This window comes from Carya illinoinensis, chromosome 13 (assembly GCF_018687715.1).
Source record: "Carya illinoinensis cultivar Pawnee chromosome 13, C.illinoinensisPawnee_v1, whole genome shotgun sequence".
NCBI classification, from domain to species: domain Eukaryota; kingdom Viridiplantae; phylum Streptophyta; class Magnoliopsida; order Fagales; family Juglandaceae; genus Carya; species Carya illinoinensis.
The window spans coordinates 12,493,719-12,511,265 of record NC_056764.1 but is presented as its reverse complement, the minus strand read 5'-3'; the positions used below and the strand labels follow the sequence as shown (position 1 = coordinate 12,511,265).

At 29.6% G+C, this 17,547-nt stretch overlaps 1 protein-coding gene across 1 annotated transcript; it reads right to left on the bottom strand.

The window, feature by feature from the left end:
- Positions 1–2,949: 2,949 nt before the first annotated feature.
- On the bottom strand, positions 2,950–5,915 carry LOC122292426 (L-ascorbate peroxidase, cytosolic). Its single transcript, XM_043100773.1, has 10 exons — positions 5,753–5,915; positions 5,450–5,576; positions 5,126–5,300; positions 4,941–5,006; positions 4,061–4,109; positions 3,846–3,931; positions 3,671–3,750; positions 3,452–3,554; positions 3,297–3,355; positions 2,950–3,190 (listed from the first exon to the last, which is right to left on the bottom strand). The coding sequence occupies exons 2-10, from the start codon at positions 5,566–5,568 to the stop codon at positions 3,175–3,177; spliced, it is 753 nt and encodes a 250-aa protein (XP_042956707.1). The 5' UTR covers positions 5,569–5,576; positions 5,753–5,915; the 3' UTR covers positions 2,950–3,174.
- Positions 5,916–17,547: the final 11,632 nt, after the last annotated feature.

Below are 17,547 nucleotides of genomic sequence, written 5' to 3'. Positions count from 1 at the left end.
TGTTATGTATTCTATAGTTTCATATTCCCTATTTTTTTTAACTTGATGAAATGTAGGAATTTCAATCGGACATACATACCTTGCAAGTAGAATCCTTATTGTATAAGGTATTATGTATAAGAGTAATGTTAAATATAAATTTAAAATGTCTAAATCTCGTAAAGAATAAGAACTTACTATAAAAAAATATATATACAAAAAAAGTAGATTTTTTCATATAGATTTTAATTTTTTTTTTTAATAAGAGTAACATACTCTAAATTGTAGATATTATTTTCCCAAAAATTATATTCTTCAGCCTTTTATTTTTTTAACACTCCAGCCACACCCTCCACCCTGGCATTAGGAAATGACCAAAAAGGGCCTACTAAAGAAATTACCCTTTCTTAAACCTACAAATTGGCCTTCTAAAACATCACAGATTCACTAGTTATGAGTTTCCCTACTCTATAACGATTTCTTCAAACCGACGGCGTTACTGGCCATTTAACTCAACGGCGATGAGATTCAAACCGCTGCAACCCATCACTCGACGGCAACCCATCATTGGTCACTCAATAGCAATGACCTCAAATTGCGACGACGACTTCACTGAACATAGTTGCGTAGGACTGGGTTTGGAATTTTCTATGGTTACGACGGCGACTTCTTCATTGTACGTAATTATGCAGTTGAGTCTTTCTCTCAAAAAATTTCCGTAGATTTGGGTTTGGAATTTATTTGCCTGCTGAAGCGTGGTTTATATCCCTAATGACTTGTTCCTTCTAGAGGCATTTTCTCCCTATTATTCTCTTACGTTGACTTTTTTCCCTATATCTTCTTACATTGGCTGCATTTTCATTCTAATTGTCTTCAATGATTGTACTAATTTGATCCTTTTTGCCAAAAATTTCCAGCGGGACCATTTTCCTTTGGCAATTGACAAATTGAAGGTGGAGGAATTGAAGACAAATTGAGTTTTGATTATTTGCAAAACTACAAAATGGAACAACAAAAGTCACCAAAGAATTTGGATCAGCAATCAAGAATGCTACCAAGGAAAATAGAAAAATGAAAACGCATTTAACCTCATCGGAGTAAATAATGAAAAGGAACCATTAATGGAATGTCTCCTGTTAGATTGTTATTTGACAGATTTCTGCATTTGACATGGAGTGAAGACAATGTCACGTTTTTGTAATGTGCTCGATACTGAGGAAACCCATAACCAAATCCCCCAAAAAAAATAAAAATCAAAATCAAAAATCAAAACGCAAATGCAAGAGCTTCATGTTGTCATTGAAGAACTCTGTTTTCGTGGGTTGAATCTTCACATACTGGTGATGAGGATGTAATGCAACACTGGAGAACACAAAAGAATCTTCACTTACAGGCGATGAGGGAAACTTGTGCTGCTCCTGAAGGCTTTTGCCTTTTTTTACTCTTATGAAAGATAGAACAGGTGAACAGATGCCCTTATTAATTTCTTTTCTTTCTTTTTTTCGCTTAAGTCAACACAACGTACACGCTGGCGAGTGGCCAGAGTGTTAAAAACTAAGGCTGAAGCGTAGCACTCATCTTATTTCCTTATGCATGAATGATAAGCCAATCTACGACAAGTTCCCTTTGGTAATCAAAAAAGGAATAGGATGTATCTTACGAACAGGCCCACAAAACTCTCAGTCCTAAAAATGGTAGGTCAATCCATAACAATGAGCCCCTAAGGGCCCGGTCCCCATAGTTAGAGCAGGGATAAAAATTGCAATTGTACAGTTAATCCTACAAAGCCAGCATAAAGTATTAGATTAGGGTTAAACCTATTAATATAAGATGGGCAATCTAAAAGACGGAAGAATTCATCAACCTTCCCCACTTAAAAACTCCCTACTCATCATGCAAAGTCTATTAGAATTCCTCTTCCAAACTCGTCCCAAAAAATGGACCTTGTGTTGTCCTTAGACTCCACAATATTGTTTCGTCTTTCCTCCAATTCGGAAAATTAGATTCTGTTTATTATGGCAGGTTTAGAAGTAAGATAGTCGTTATAATTTTTTTAAATTCTCCCATAATATCTCATAAATAATTTAATTTTTTTAAATTTTAATTTAATTTTTTTAAAATTTTAAAATAATAATAATATTAAAAAATTAATATTTTAAACTTTTTATTTTAAATTTAAAATTCTCATCCTACTTTCAAACTTGTTAGTGTTTGGCAAGGGTGGAAGATAAAATAAAGCAATTGTCCCAACTCTTTAGACTCATTTATTTTTTAAAATAAGATAAGGTAAATTAAAATTAAAGATACAAATTAAATAAAATGTTACTAAAATATATTATTTTAATATTATTTTTATATTAAGATTTAAAAATTTTGAATTATTTTTTATTTTGTGTAAAAATTTTAAAAAATTATAATGATTAAATAAAACAAAAAAAATTTATGAAAGTGAGAGGCATACCAAAGGAAAATAGAATCATAATTATTCATTTGAAATGTGACATAAGATAAATCTATTGTTTACCGATGATTTAATTGTATTTAAATGACTAGAAAATAATACATATTATTTTAAAAAAAAAATTAGGTCTAGCTCATGTTGAAATAATGAGCACCTGTATGGCCCGACAAACAAATAGAAACGGGTAAATTGCTGAATCAAACACTGGAAATCATATTCCGAACTCAAGACTTGCATACTCTATTCTATTTACTATTTAGGCAGGTTTAGGAGGATGCGAGCATATTTCGGGGAGGGCCGATGAGAACGTCGAGGACATCGTTTCCTGATATCGCCACAAATCGTACAACACCAGGCTTATAAATATATATATATATATGCGCTTAGTTGTAAAAGGCCAAATTCTCAAGGATGATAAAATATTCGTAATGGCCTAGGGGACAATTAAATAGCTTAACATCACTGCCACAAAATCATGCAGTGTGGGAGTTTTGAGAGAGAGAGAATCATACACACAACGACTAATACTTGAATATTATTTCATTGAAGGATCAGTACCACAGAGCATTCTTTCTACCTACCGTTGATCATGTCCAACAAAACAAAGCAATAAACTAACCCCACTTTCATGAATCAACAACTTCCCGAAACCAAGTCTTTCATGAAATCAAAAACAAATAGGATAAGCAAGATGGTGCTGTCACCATCCTTTAGGTCCCATTCTTCCCAATTGCTTAGGCTTCAGCAAATCTGCAAACCAGGGCCAAGATTTCGGTCATACAACTTCACAGTTGCAGAAAATCTTCGAAGGAAACACCCACAATATCCCATAATATCTAAAAACCTGGACACTTACCCGAGCTCGGAGAGCCTCAAGTGGGCCTCTGTATAATCGGCAAAGAATGCATCTTCATCCTGAGAGCAAGTCCAACAGGAATTAGCAAATTGGCAACTATAGTACCATGAGAAATCTAATTGGCAACCTCATAAAACACATGTAGAAGTACATACCGCAGCATATTTATCAACAAGTGGACGGAAGACAGTATCACTGAGAAGTGCCTTGTCAGATGGCAACTGCAGGAGACCTTCCTTCTCACCACTCAGGAGCTCCCTAATAAAATTCAAGAGCAATTTCTAAGATGGATCCTTAGCTTTTTCAAAAATATCATCGTGAACGATACAATGCAATACATTAGACAAACGGAAGAGTCTGGCAGTGTAACTCACGTGAAGTATGTGTTATCAAAGATGAGAGGGTTGATAGTCCAGGGTCCCTCAAAGCCAGATCGCTCCTTGTGGGCCCTTCCCTACAAAAGGAACAAATCCAAAACAGGCAACAATTGAAAATCTTAACATGATAGTTCCGAAGGATAACTAAGGAAACCTCAGGGATCATCCTAACCAAAGTGTGTCCACCAGAAAGCGCAACAATGTCCTGATCACAGAGGCCCATTTGTTGCCCAAATACCACCCTCAAGTGGTCAGAACCTGTATCAATTGAAGAAGAGTCAAGAAACATCCTTCACCCCCAAAACCATATCGCTGAGCTGTGTATGTGTGTTTCTGCAATATATTACCCGATAAAATCTCAATCAGATCATCAAACAGAATACTAACCCAAAGTAGCATTTGGAAGACGTCCTTCAGGAGGCGGTTTGGGCTTGTCCTGAAAATCGGAGAGAGCAACTATCAGTTTCCAAGGAGGACCACATAATTTTACAGTAAAGACTCAATATAGTAAACATGGACTAAATCAAAATCTACATCGACAAATAGTACATAAGAATAAAAATAAACCACCAGAACAACTCATCTAAATTGATGGTTTATTCTGTCTCAGATAAAATACAAAAGGTAATGTTTCGTTTTTCTAATACGAAATACAAAAAGTTGACGTCCTGGGAAATTAACAATACATGCGATGAGCAGCTACTACAAACTATTTCCTCATTCAAGACCAATAAGAAATTCAAACTATAATGAACATGACTAGTTATTGATGTGGACAAACGATAGCTCAACAGTGAAAACATTCCAAGGAACGACAATAAACAGAGCACTAGTACTTCCATAGGCTCCTGACAAGATGCTTTGCCGAGAGTGAAGGGACATTGGCTTAAAATACAAAGGTCCACAAAGCTGCCTAAAAGCTCAATAGTTCACACTTCACACCACAAAGCCGGCCATATCAAATTGAAAACAATTCTTTCGTAGAAAAGCAGAGCTAGTCAAATCCCGTATCAAATATACATGGTTAAACATATCCAACGCGGTCTAGAAAATAATAAAACTCAATACGACACTCTTGACAAGACTATAATAGTCCCGACTAGATAGGTTTGGTGCACACAAGAAATCAATCATGTCAAAAGGAATGAACCATAACCATGAAACAATGGCATGGTAACTAGCATCTCAGGCAGACGAATCAGACTTATAAGACCGAAATATGTAAATGAAAACTCAAATAAACTCCAAAAAATGAAACTAGACCGACCTCCCGTCCAGGGTGGAAGGGGATCTCGGGCCCACCGGTGACTTCAACAGCAACAACGCCGGCTAACTGCATTGAACAAGATAAAAGAAATTAAAAAATTATTTGAGTAAAACAAACAACCAAAATTAGGTTACAGCAAAACAGTGAGAAATAATTAATCATTAATATAAAAAAGAACTTTGTACCTGGTAGAAATCAGCGTAAGAGAGGATGGGGAATTGTTGCTTAATAGGCTCCAAGAGCCTGACGGCGATGTCGAGGCCATTGTTGGCCGCGTGTTCGAGCTCGGCCTCTAGCTTCATCGTACCGAAGGGACCCCCCGTTTTTGTCTTAACGTCAAAGGTCCCAGCAGAGTGCCATCTGCACAAAGGATCATTTTACATACAGAGGTACACAGTTTATGGAGAGAGAAATAAAGAATGCGATCTCAAGAATTATAGAGCTCCTGTTTGAGTTCTTAGCGATAAAAATCAAGCGTCATAATCGAAAGTTGAAGGGACAGATCGTACGCGAGACGGAGCATGAGGGGAGCGCACTTCTTGTCCGCGATGAGGCCCCTCAGTTTTCTCTTGGCCTTCTCGACGGCCTTCTGGTATTCAGCGCTCACGGTGGGGTACTTCTTCACCATTTTCACGACTATTACAACGAAAAAAAATGGATCCGGTTATCGTCAAGACGAGACCAAAATGATTTTAAAAAGAAAACAAAAAACATGATCGGCGTTTGAATCTGCGATCCAAATACGCAAGCAAGAGTGAATCGATCGGAGTCTCCGAGATCCCCAAAAAATAAAAAAAGAGTAAGAAACGAACCTTGGAAGCAGAGAAGCTGAAGGATAAAAGTAAGATGGAGAGAGAAACCCTAGTTGGAGAGAGTGGCACGAGGAGGCCACAGGCTGGGATGCACAGAGAGCTTATAAAGGGGTGAAAGATAAAATGGGTGAGCTTTGTGGAGGAACAGAAAGTTCTAGTAATTCAATTTTGGGGCGTTGGATTAGTGAGGGCGTGTGGACATTGACGGTTGTGTGGACAGCTTTTTTTCTATTTAATTTTAGGGCGACAAGTCCTTCTTCACTGCTTCTGCTTCGCGGGGTAGGTGGAAGATTTTAAAGAAAATGATGGGCGACTAAAAAGTAAGCACGAATGAAGGTCAGGATGGTGCGTGGGTGACGATAACGATTCCACACACACAACATATTCTCGGATTTGCATTTCGGTTTTCGAGGAGTGCTATACGGTTCCTATGAAATGCCCAAAATAACCTCTTAATTCTGGATAAAAATTAAGGGATTGCAATTTTTTAATTCAACCAAAATCCGCATATTTCTTTGTTTTAAGTGATCACACTAGTGAACAATAGGAAAATTAGGGAAAGAATGGGAATAACACATCTAATTTTTATAGGGCTGGTTGTTCACGAATTATTAACTTCTGACATTTTTTTATTTTAATTTATGGAAAATTATATTATAAGTTTTAAAGTGTGCAACTTTTGTATATATTTTTTTAAAAATAAATTTAAAATTTATATAAAAAAATTTATTTAATAATAAATTCTATTTTTCTTCAAAATTGATGCACGTAACTTATCTATCCTAATATTGTATATGATATTATTTTTAATTTATTTGAAATTTTTATAATTTTCCTTATGTAGAAAGAGAGAAAATAATAAAAATCTTACAATATTAATGTTACCTCGAGTATTTACACCAACCACATTCATAATTTTTTAAAATTAAATTAAATCTCTAAAAATATTTTCCTTGAATATTGGGGTGGGATGGCTGGAAACATCATGCCAAACGTAAGGTTACTTTAGTCCTTTTATCTCCAGCCAAGTGAGGAAACTTTTCTAGAGTTCCAAAAATAGGCCGCTCGCCATGGTGTGAACGCGTTCGGCGTCAGAAGATTCGCTTCGAGCTTTGATTGAATCACATGCATACCATACCCATGTTTGTCACCGCTTCTAATTTGATTGGTCCACGAAGATACCTAGGTCGTTCAACAATCACGGGCCAGCCTATATTATCATCGGCTATTAGACAGATAGTCCAATAAAGACGTCCCACGTGCGTGGTGACTATTGACGAAGCTGTTACATTTCTCTCTTTTTTTTCTTTTTTTCTTTTTTCAGTTCCCACGTTGACATGGTTAGCAACGCACTTCGCGCCAGATTTATGCCGCTCCATACGTTGATTCGTTCAACTTCAATTAAATTCTCTCTTAAAACATAAAAATAACATAAACACAAAAATATTACTGTTCTCTTTATGTTTTTTTTAATTCTCAATTACATTGATTATTATAAATAAAAGATTTTACTTACATCTCCTCTACTATATATTAATATATAATTTATTATTTATTATTTTTTTATTTAAACATATATTTTTACACATCAATATATATTTAAATAAAATAATAAATATAATAGATTTTTCTCATCATCATTATCTGAGACTAAAAGTAGCACCAGAAATATAATTTATTAGGAATATTTTATATATTATATTATTATTTTATTTATATTTTATTAAATAAGATGTGATATATTTATTATTATTAAATAATTATTTATTAAATATTTTTTATTATTAAATAGTAATAAATATATAATATTATATATAATAAAATATTAATAATATAATAATATAGTGCATAGTATTAATATATTTATTAATAACCAAAGCAAATAAGCATATTTGTAAATGAAAGGAATATACGAAAAGCCGAAAAGGAAAGTTTGAATCGCTTTTATTATATTTATTGTCATCTGAAAGAGCCAGCAGAAAAAAAGCGTGGGATCCACCTGACTTGGCCTTTCGATTTTCGAAACCTAGTGACTAGTGAGACTTGAAAAAGTCTTTGTACTCCTCTAAAGAAAAAGGTATGTGGACCCTCGAGGCGGCCAAGGAGAAAGAAAACGAAAAAAAAAAAATATTTGATTTCCTTTCTTTTTTGTTAAAGTATAATAAATAATTTAATTTTTTAAATTTTTTTAAATAAAATTAGTATTAAAAAATTATATTATAATAATATTTTATTTAATTTTTAATAAAATATCTTATCTTATCTGAATTTTATAATCAAATAAAATGTAAAAACTAATCAATTTGAAGTAGGTAAAAAAATTAAAAATTATCTGGATATAATTTTCTTTTAGAAGTATTCTAAGAATCTATATTATGACTTTTGAAAGAATGCAAGCAGATGATATTGTGTAGATAAAGTTTGCTCGAGAGAAAAATTATTATGGTTTGTCTCGTTAAAAGAAAATTTGATAATTTTTTGTAGTTGTATTGGTTATTGGATTTTTTAAAAATGTTTTGTACGTAAATTTAAGAAAGTGGGTAAATGTTAGGTAGAATTTAAAAAAGTTATATATAATTTTTTAGGATAGTTTTTCTTTTCTTCTTTTTTATTTTTGTAAAAATTCTTTTAGTCTTTGTGTTTTTTACTTTTCACTTAAACTTAGGCAACTAATCAAATGAGAAATTGAAATCGAATTTTTTTTTATATGAAAAGATGTTTAGATGTTTATATTAATGTTGAATGTTTTGAGAAAAATAAAAAAATAAAACTTACTTTAGAGGTGAAAAAAAGGATAAATCGGACTAAACTAATGGATTAGATCTGGTTTCGGTTCTTTTTTTTTTTTTAAATTGGTCAAAATTGAACTGGTTCTAATTTTTTTTCTTCTAATCTCGGACCAGACCTGGCCGATTTATATATATATTTTAATTTTTTATATTGTATAAAATATTTTTATATGATTTTTTATATTAATATATATAATTATATATAAAATAATTTTGTATATTATGCTAAATTACTAATTAATATAATATGAAATTTTTAAAATCCTATATAAATAACTATATATCTTCATTATAGTCTATAATATAATTATAATATATAGAACACTCCCAATGGATTCTCCATCCTATCCTTTAAAATATATCACCAAAACTCATTTTTTATATTTTACATACTGACTTTTACAATATATTATCTATCAACTTATATTTTTTTTCTCTATATCATTTAAATATTATTTTTTATTCTTTTCAAATATTTCCTTTCTACCAATAAATTTATAATATCCATATATTTTTTTATATTTTAAATTTATTTTTATATATAATGTAAAATAATTCAGTCCTATACACGTAAAACAAAAATATATAAGCCAAATTAAAAATAAAAAATAAAATCAAAACATGAAAAAATTGGTTTAAAAATATTTCCAATATATTTTTTTAGAAGAAAATGAAATATATACATATATATATATATATATGTATATATGTGTGTGTGTTTTAAATTATGAACAATAAAAAGAATTTGCTTACATGGTAAAAATCAAAATAAAAGAAAATGAGAGAATAAATAAAATATAAATAATAATAATAATAATTTACAGGATAAACAGTAATTGCTACATGTAGTGAGTTATCGTAGCTAATTGTATTTTATAATTCATTTTACATAATCGGATGGAACTCCTTTTTAGAGTAATTCTTCAAATAATTTATATTTTTTGTATAATACAAAAGCCATTAAGAGTATTCTAATATATTACAATATATTATTATATAATATAATATATACTATATATATAATATACCGAAAAAACCGAACCGAAATTAGTAAAACTGAAAGTACCAGGTTAAATGTGTAACCAGTGCAGTATCGATTTTTTAAATCTCAATACCGATAGATACCGATTCAATTATAAAATATGTCCAAAACCAAATTGAATCAATCCTATTACACCCCTAATTGACTTAGCCAAACAAGAACTTCATAGTCTTGCAAAAATTATATAATTAATATTCATATTCTATCACAAAATATCATACCATTAAAACTATTTAAATCATTTTTACAATTAGGGGTGTACATAAACTAACGCAACCGGTCGCCACTAATAGGAATCGATCGGCTGGGTTAGGACCCGGCGGGAACCTATGATGAATCGATCGGCGTACAATGGCATTTCTTCAAAACTGACCTACATCGATTTTGCAATAGTTTGACCTTGGTTCAAACTGTTGAATTGGCCGATCCCATAAATCTTTTTTTTAATATAAATTTTCAAAACGACGTCGTTTCACTTAAATTTAAATAAAATAACGTTGTTTTCTGCATATAGTATACAACAGATAATTGAAAGACGTCGCGTCGTTTCATGTAAGATGTATGGAAAAAAAAAAACTAAATGAGGTCATTTTTAGATGAGACCATCTTCAACTTCGAGTTTCTTCTTCCTCGCATCCATTGCACCAGCTCTCTCTTCCTCTTTCTTCCCTCTGCAACATTCTCTCTCTATTCTCTCAGGCGAACTAAGCCTCTAGGAAAATTGAAAACCGGCCAAGAATCGAGAGAGAACCGTCTGACTCGATACGATTGGTTTTCCTCCTCTCCATTAACCAGTTATAGTTGGTGGCTCCTCCCTCTTAAACGACATCAATTTTATTGTCTAAAAAACGTGTCGAGTACGTCAGTTTTTACCTTTAATTACAACAATAAGTGTTGAACCCAAGATTTCAAGTTTTGTGTAATTATATATTTACACATGAATTTTGATGATAACAAATGAATTCAAAGAATAAAGAAGTCTCAAACTCAAGTTGTCTACACAATGAAGTTAAGCACATCAAGGAAACAAGCATGAGCAAGAAAGGAACAAGTTCACATTAAAATTATAGAGTAATGTTGTAAATCTCTTCAAAATTCGAAATTAGGATTAATGCTCAAAATTAATATTTTATCATAAAGCATTAAAATAGATTTTCCACATGTGCATGAATATTTTTAAAAATTAAATTTGAAAATTTTGAAAGATGATTGATTGTCATCTTTTGCATGTGCATGCCTTGATTAAAGGGTTGAACTTTGAAAATATTAAAAATGATTGATTGTCATCTTTCACATGTGCATGTTTTATTTGAATATTTTCAAAAGTGATTGATACTTTTTTTTTGACTTATACAAAAAGTAGATGATTTTGTTTGAAAAATTTGAAAAATAAAGTGTGCTCATTTTGTCATATGCAAAAAGTAAAAGATTAGGTTTGAATTTTTTAAAAAGGAAAGTGTGCTCATTTTGTCATATGCCAAAAGTAAAAGATTAGGTTTGATTTTTTAAAAAAGTGAATGATGTTGTCTTTGACAATTGAAAAAGAAGAACCTTTTATTTGAATTTTTTGAAAAAGTGAATGATGTTGTCTTTGATATGTGAATCTTTTTAAATTTGAATATGATGTCTCATATGCCTATAAATATATCATTTGAGAGCTTCACATTCACAACACCAAGAACATACAACATTCATTCCAAACTTTCATTCTCTCTTCTTTAAGTATTGAGCCTTAATCCTTGTTCATTTTGAGAGATATAGTTTGCGCTGTATTGTTCTTATTTCACTCATTGAGGAGTGTTTTCTGATAACCTATCCACTATCAGCTTTTGTATCAGAAAAAGGGTGTGTATAACCCTTGTGCGTGTAGAAAGTATTCTATACGGAGAATAGTTGAATCACCACGTGTAAGGTGATTGCAAGTGTAGAGGGTGTTCTACATGGATCCTTTGTAGCGGTGTTGTTCAAAGATGTAATAGGTTTCTATCTCCATCTGAAGGAGGTTGAATAGTGAATTTGGAAATCTTCAAGGGGTAGCTTGAGGCGAGGACGTAGGCAGTGGGGTCGAATTTCGTTAACATACTGAGTTTGCTTCTCTCTTACCCTTACTCTTTATATTTATTGTTATTTCATATTTTGTTTATATTTTATATTATATATTTGATTTATAATTGTTATTTTTTTTAATACAACTCAATTCACCTCCCTTCTTGTGTTAGTCATCTGGGCAACAATAAGGATATGGAATAGTAACTAAAGAAAATTATTTATTTATTATCAATTTTTTTATATAAAAATAAATATTTTTTATCGAAATGAATATATACACGTAATAAATAGTCATTTTTGATTAACAAATGCTTCTTTTCTTGTACCGAGTGTTGGTTTAAACAACTACGAACTCTCTCCTAACAAAATCAACACCTTCTTAATTTGGTGAATCACCATTTGCAAAATCCAACTTGCATATGTCCATATTTCGAACCTATTTCATAATTGCTACATCAAAATAGATAAAACCAATTTCCAGTTAAAGACCGACAATGATAATAGATTGGACCAATTCCAAGACTAGTTATGGTATGTGGCCATTTCAGATTTTTCCGATATACATGAAACATTAAATGGAAATGAAAACAGCACTTAGTGGTCCTTCACAAGAAATAAAATCATGAATAAAAAAAACAGGAAGTTCCAATTTTTATGCACTAATTTATAGGTTAATTAGAAAGTGAAGAAATGTTTCAAGTATACATACAAAAAGGTCCTAGAAATTCGGAAGAGGGGAAGGGTCCATTCCCGACCCTCTGAGGTAGTCTTGAGACTAGATCGGTATTGTGTGAGCTTTCGGTAGTGGTTTGGTGCAGTCTTATGGTGCTCATTTGTATATCTATGGCAATAGATAGTAAATAAATGCAGGAGAATAAATAGAGGGAGATATACAGATTTACGTGGTTCGATAAGAGGAGAATTCACTATAATAAGTTTATTTTATAGTCTCTCATGGTCTTTTATCTTCATTATACAATAGATCCCGAATGTCTGTCTTCTGGTGAAGATCTCATTGCTAGAACCCTAGTCGTGAGATTGAATAAGCCTTTTTGGAGAAGTATGGCCAAAAGTTTCTGAAGTCGTATGTATCCGTACCTTTTATCTCCTGTTTTTCTTTTGCTTTACGTTATGTCACCCCTCTTTTATGTCTCTTCCCCTCTTTTCCTCCTAACACCCTGCATTCTCTTCTCTCTTTGTTTGTTTTATCCCTCTCTTCCTTTGTCTTCTAATGATGGCCCTTTGATGGGATAAGTCTTGATAACCATTTTAGACTTGGTGTATTTTAACCCCCTACACTAATCATGATAAATAAAAAGGAAATTAGTTGTTGTCATCTAATCTGTTATTTTGAGAAAATATTGTAAATGGTTGAAGCTTGTTATTAGATGCTGGTTGCTAATTAAATGGAAGCAAGAATATTTAGACCATTAAAGGGACACATGCATGTAACCTCAATGAGCCAGAAAGTATACAAAATTAGTGAAAAATGTCTCATATTGTTTAAAAACGAGAAATTCTTATTTCAATTATAATATTAACTAATTATTTTGAAATATAGGCATAGATGAGATTTGTGTAATCAATAACTTGTTATAAACAACATCAAAGCCAATCATATGGACTTACAAAATAATGGGAAGCGCTTATGTTAGTTAATGCATAGAGGCATGTAAATAAAAACTTGATAAAACTATTGACTTTGAAAGGGTTGTTCTATTTTCAAGTGGATGTGTAAAGCACAACATCAACACTATTTAAATAGTAAATTTTGATTTATAAGATTATTATTTATTTTTAAAATTAAATTATATCATATAATCACGTTACTAAATATGCTCTACACACCAGCTCCATAATAGAATTTTTCATTTGGATATCATAGACAACTCAAAACCAACGATTATAAGATAAGACCCATATACTAGGTTAAAGTTGTGAGGCCAATTGGTTGCATCGTTTGCTATAATTTCACAAGGAGTCATGCTACACTTATGGACAGTGTTGATTTTGGATGATCAATGCATTAAACAACTTTTTGAATTTAAAACAATATCATATATATATGAAATGTGAAAAACGAATATTGCTATATAAGTTTTGTACTAATTTTTTTGTAACAATTTGGAATCCATCAAGAAAAAATAAAATTTTCACTTTTCCGTTATAGAATCTTTTTTTTTTTTAATCACGAATCTTGTCCATTTGAGAGATATATATATATATATATATTTATATAATTTTTCTTTAGAAAAAAAAAAAAAAAATTCATGTACGCTGAGGCAACATTAAATGATGTTGCAGTTTATAGTCGGCCACAATTTTTGGGATGGAAAGCACAGGTTTTTATTATTTGTTTTGCCAAAAGAAGGGAACCACCTCCAACATTTTATTAAAGACTTTCTCATTTATAATAAAAGAAAATCGTGATTACAACCTAATATTTTTTTTTAAACCTTAAAAGAAATACATCAATGTCAAATATAAAGAATATATAACTTGTCCATGCGAATTAATCTCCAAATACATCCTTACAATGACTCTAATAGAATAAAATCTGAAACAGTAACTTGAGTTTCCTATTTGGCCAACTTTACAACCATATTAACTTCTATAAAGATATGTCAAAATCGAACATTTATAACCGAAAAAGTAATCAAATCATCATTTAATGCACACAGCACATATACAACTACCTTAATTATATTTAGACAGCAACCTAAATCTATTTGGCTAAAAATCAAGTCATATAGTATTGGGATCACCTCTGCTTATAATGCTTATCAAAAATTTTATGTAGAGTTATTCTTAAATAATTTTTATATATTCTATAAATGTAATTCATCATATTATTTTTTAATATAAAATAATTATTTTAATCAATCTATAAAAATATATTAAAAAATTGAGTATACATTTAATGTGTCGATTATATAGTCATTCCTCTAGAGTTCCTGAAAAGGGAGCCACGATTTTTTTATTTTTTTTGTTTTTAGGAAGGAATCTTTTTCTATTTAATTCCATTTTCAATAATCTTTAAGTGGCATGCGTTGACCAATTGGATAACGATCACCTCTATTTCATTGAAAATAATTTATTTTGGATATCACTTCCCATTTCTATTTTTTTTTTTTTTTACTCTCTTTTATTCATATAAGTTTAATATTTTCCCCTTTCAACATGGACAAGTAATAAAAACAAAAAAGTTAAAAATAAAACTAGATTTTTAAAATAATAATAATAAAAGAGGTGGAAGCAGTGGGTGAATCAAGAAGGAGTTAGACCATAGGGTCCCTCACTTTTTTTTTTTCTTTTGGAATAAGGAGAGTCCCTCATTTATTAAAGAGAAATATTTGAAATTCAGGCTTTTAAAATAAAATTTTAATTATGGGTCCACCATAAATGAGCTCAATGATTATATGCTTGGAACCTTATAAAGGAAAAAGGTAATGTCTCCTCTTTTCCGTGCTTCTCTCGACTTTCTATAAGTTTTATCTTTTTCCCTTATTCTATATTTTTCCCCCACTGATGATAATATATTGTAGACTTATCTCGGAGACTTTATGAGTAGGTTTAAAAAGTGAGATGGGATAAAAATTTTTATAAATAATAATAAAATAATTTTTAAATAATAATAAAATCTTTTGAATTGATTATTTTTTAAGTTTAGAAAATGAGAGAAAAATTTAATGAAAAATATTATAAAATTAAAAGATTGTAAAAATATAATTTTATAATATTATTTTTATTTAGAGATTGGAAAAAATTGAAATTAATTTTTATTTTTTATTTAAAAATTTGAAAAAGTTATAATGATTAGCTTCAAAATTTTGTATTTAAATTATATTTAAAAATAAGATGAGATAACATAAAATGAGATCAGACAAAAATTTTATATCTCATCTTATATCCCAAACCTACCCTATATTTTTTTGCAATATTCCTAGCGATAAATTTATGACTTATGTTGAATAATCCAACTTGTTAAGAATCCATTACGATTTTTTGTAAGTTTTCAATGAGGCTTCGATTGATAATTTTTTGTACGTTTGGACTTAATCCGACCTGACACTTTAGATAACGATTGCTATATACAGATACACACACACACACACACATATATATATATATACTAGTAGAGGCAATGTCCTTTGGACGTTTGCCTAGTGGGGGTATAATTTAGACTGTAAAATAAATTTTCATGTTGTTATAACCTTTGAGAAAATAAAATTGGGATGTTTACTTAGTGCTAGAGTGTAAGTTTAGTTGTTAATCAAACAAAATAATCAAAATAAAAAATTGTATAACCTTTGACACTATGTTGCTAAAATAAATATTAACAAAAAGAAATCTAAGAATTTTTGTGAGACCAAAAAACCATAAATGTCAAATCTGATATCTTCGATAAAAGAAATAAAAGTATAGATGAAATCTTGTAAGAAGCTAGTATTGAAAATCAAAAAATTGAGAACCAAATAGATTTCAACATAAATAACTTCATAAATTATACTAATCCATATAAATAGTAAACCAACAATTTTCAAAGTGATCAAAATGGTACACAAATTAACTCAAGCAAACCAATCATAATATGTCCAAAAATCTCTTTGAAAGTTGATGCAAAAAATAATATAGATAAAATAAAATCCAAACTCATTCAAAAGCTGATCAACAATAACTAAAAGAGGCTAATCACACCCAGAAGTGCCTAAACATTATCAACAACTAACACCAGCTAAAATGATAATATTTGTATTATTAATTTAATAAAATTAAAAATTAAAATTTTTTTCACCTAGTTTTAATTTATTTTCTATTTATCTATCTATATATGCTAAGGGCAATATGTACATAATGTATAACAAAATGATACATATAAAAAAGATAAGAAAATCTTATTTTCTTTTATATTTCAATTTAGCCTATATACAATTTCTTTTTTCTATTTTCCCCTACTGCACAGCAAGTCCCAACTTACACATTATTTTTAATATTTTTTCATAACAAATCACTGAATTAATTTTTTTTTATAAATATTATTATTAAATTTGCAAAAACTACTATTGTATAAATCAAAACAAATAGAATTTTAAAACATTTAACTTTTTATTTTTACATTTTAAATTCTCAACAGAATTTTATTTATAACCCATATATTAGGCATAAATATTTAAACGAACTGTGTGCTAATATCTAGATAATGAAAATTTTTTATAAACATTATTATTAAATTTTGAGTCATTATTGATGTATAAATTAAAACAAATAAAAATTTACAGCAATTTAAATTTTATTTATTTATATTTTTAATTATTAATATAATTTTATATAAAATTCATATATGAATTGAAACAATTTAAATGAACAATTTGCTAATACTTAAATAATGAAATTTTTTATAAACATTATCATTAAATTTACAATAATTATTAATATATAAATTAAAACAAATAAAATTTTACAATATTTCAAATTTTTTTTAACTTTTTAAATTCTTAATATAATTTTATGTAGAATTGATATATTAGGTTGAAAAATTCAAAACTTAAATTTAAGAGAAAAAAAAATTTTAAATTGTTAAAAAAATTTATGTAGATTTCATACATTAAATGAAAAAATTTAAGGGAACTATATACTAATACATAAGTAATGAAAATTTTTCATAAACATTATTATTAAATTCATAATTAATTATTAATATATAAATCAAGACAAATAAAATTTGACAACATTTTAAATTTAATTTTTCATGTTTTATATTGTTAATACAATTATATGTAAAATTGAAATATTAAGTGAAAAAAATTGGATGAACTATGTCCTAATAGCTAAATAAACAAACATATAACAATGTATTTGTTTTATTTAAAAAAAACCTCAATTCATCTAAGCCTAAAATTAATCATGTCTAATAA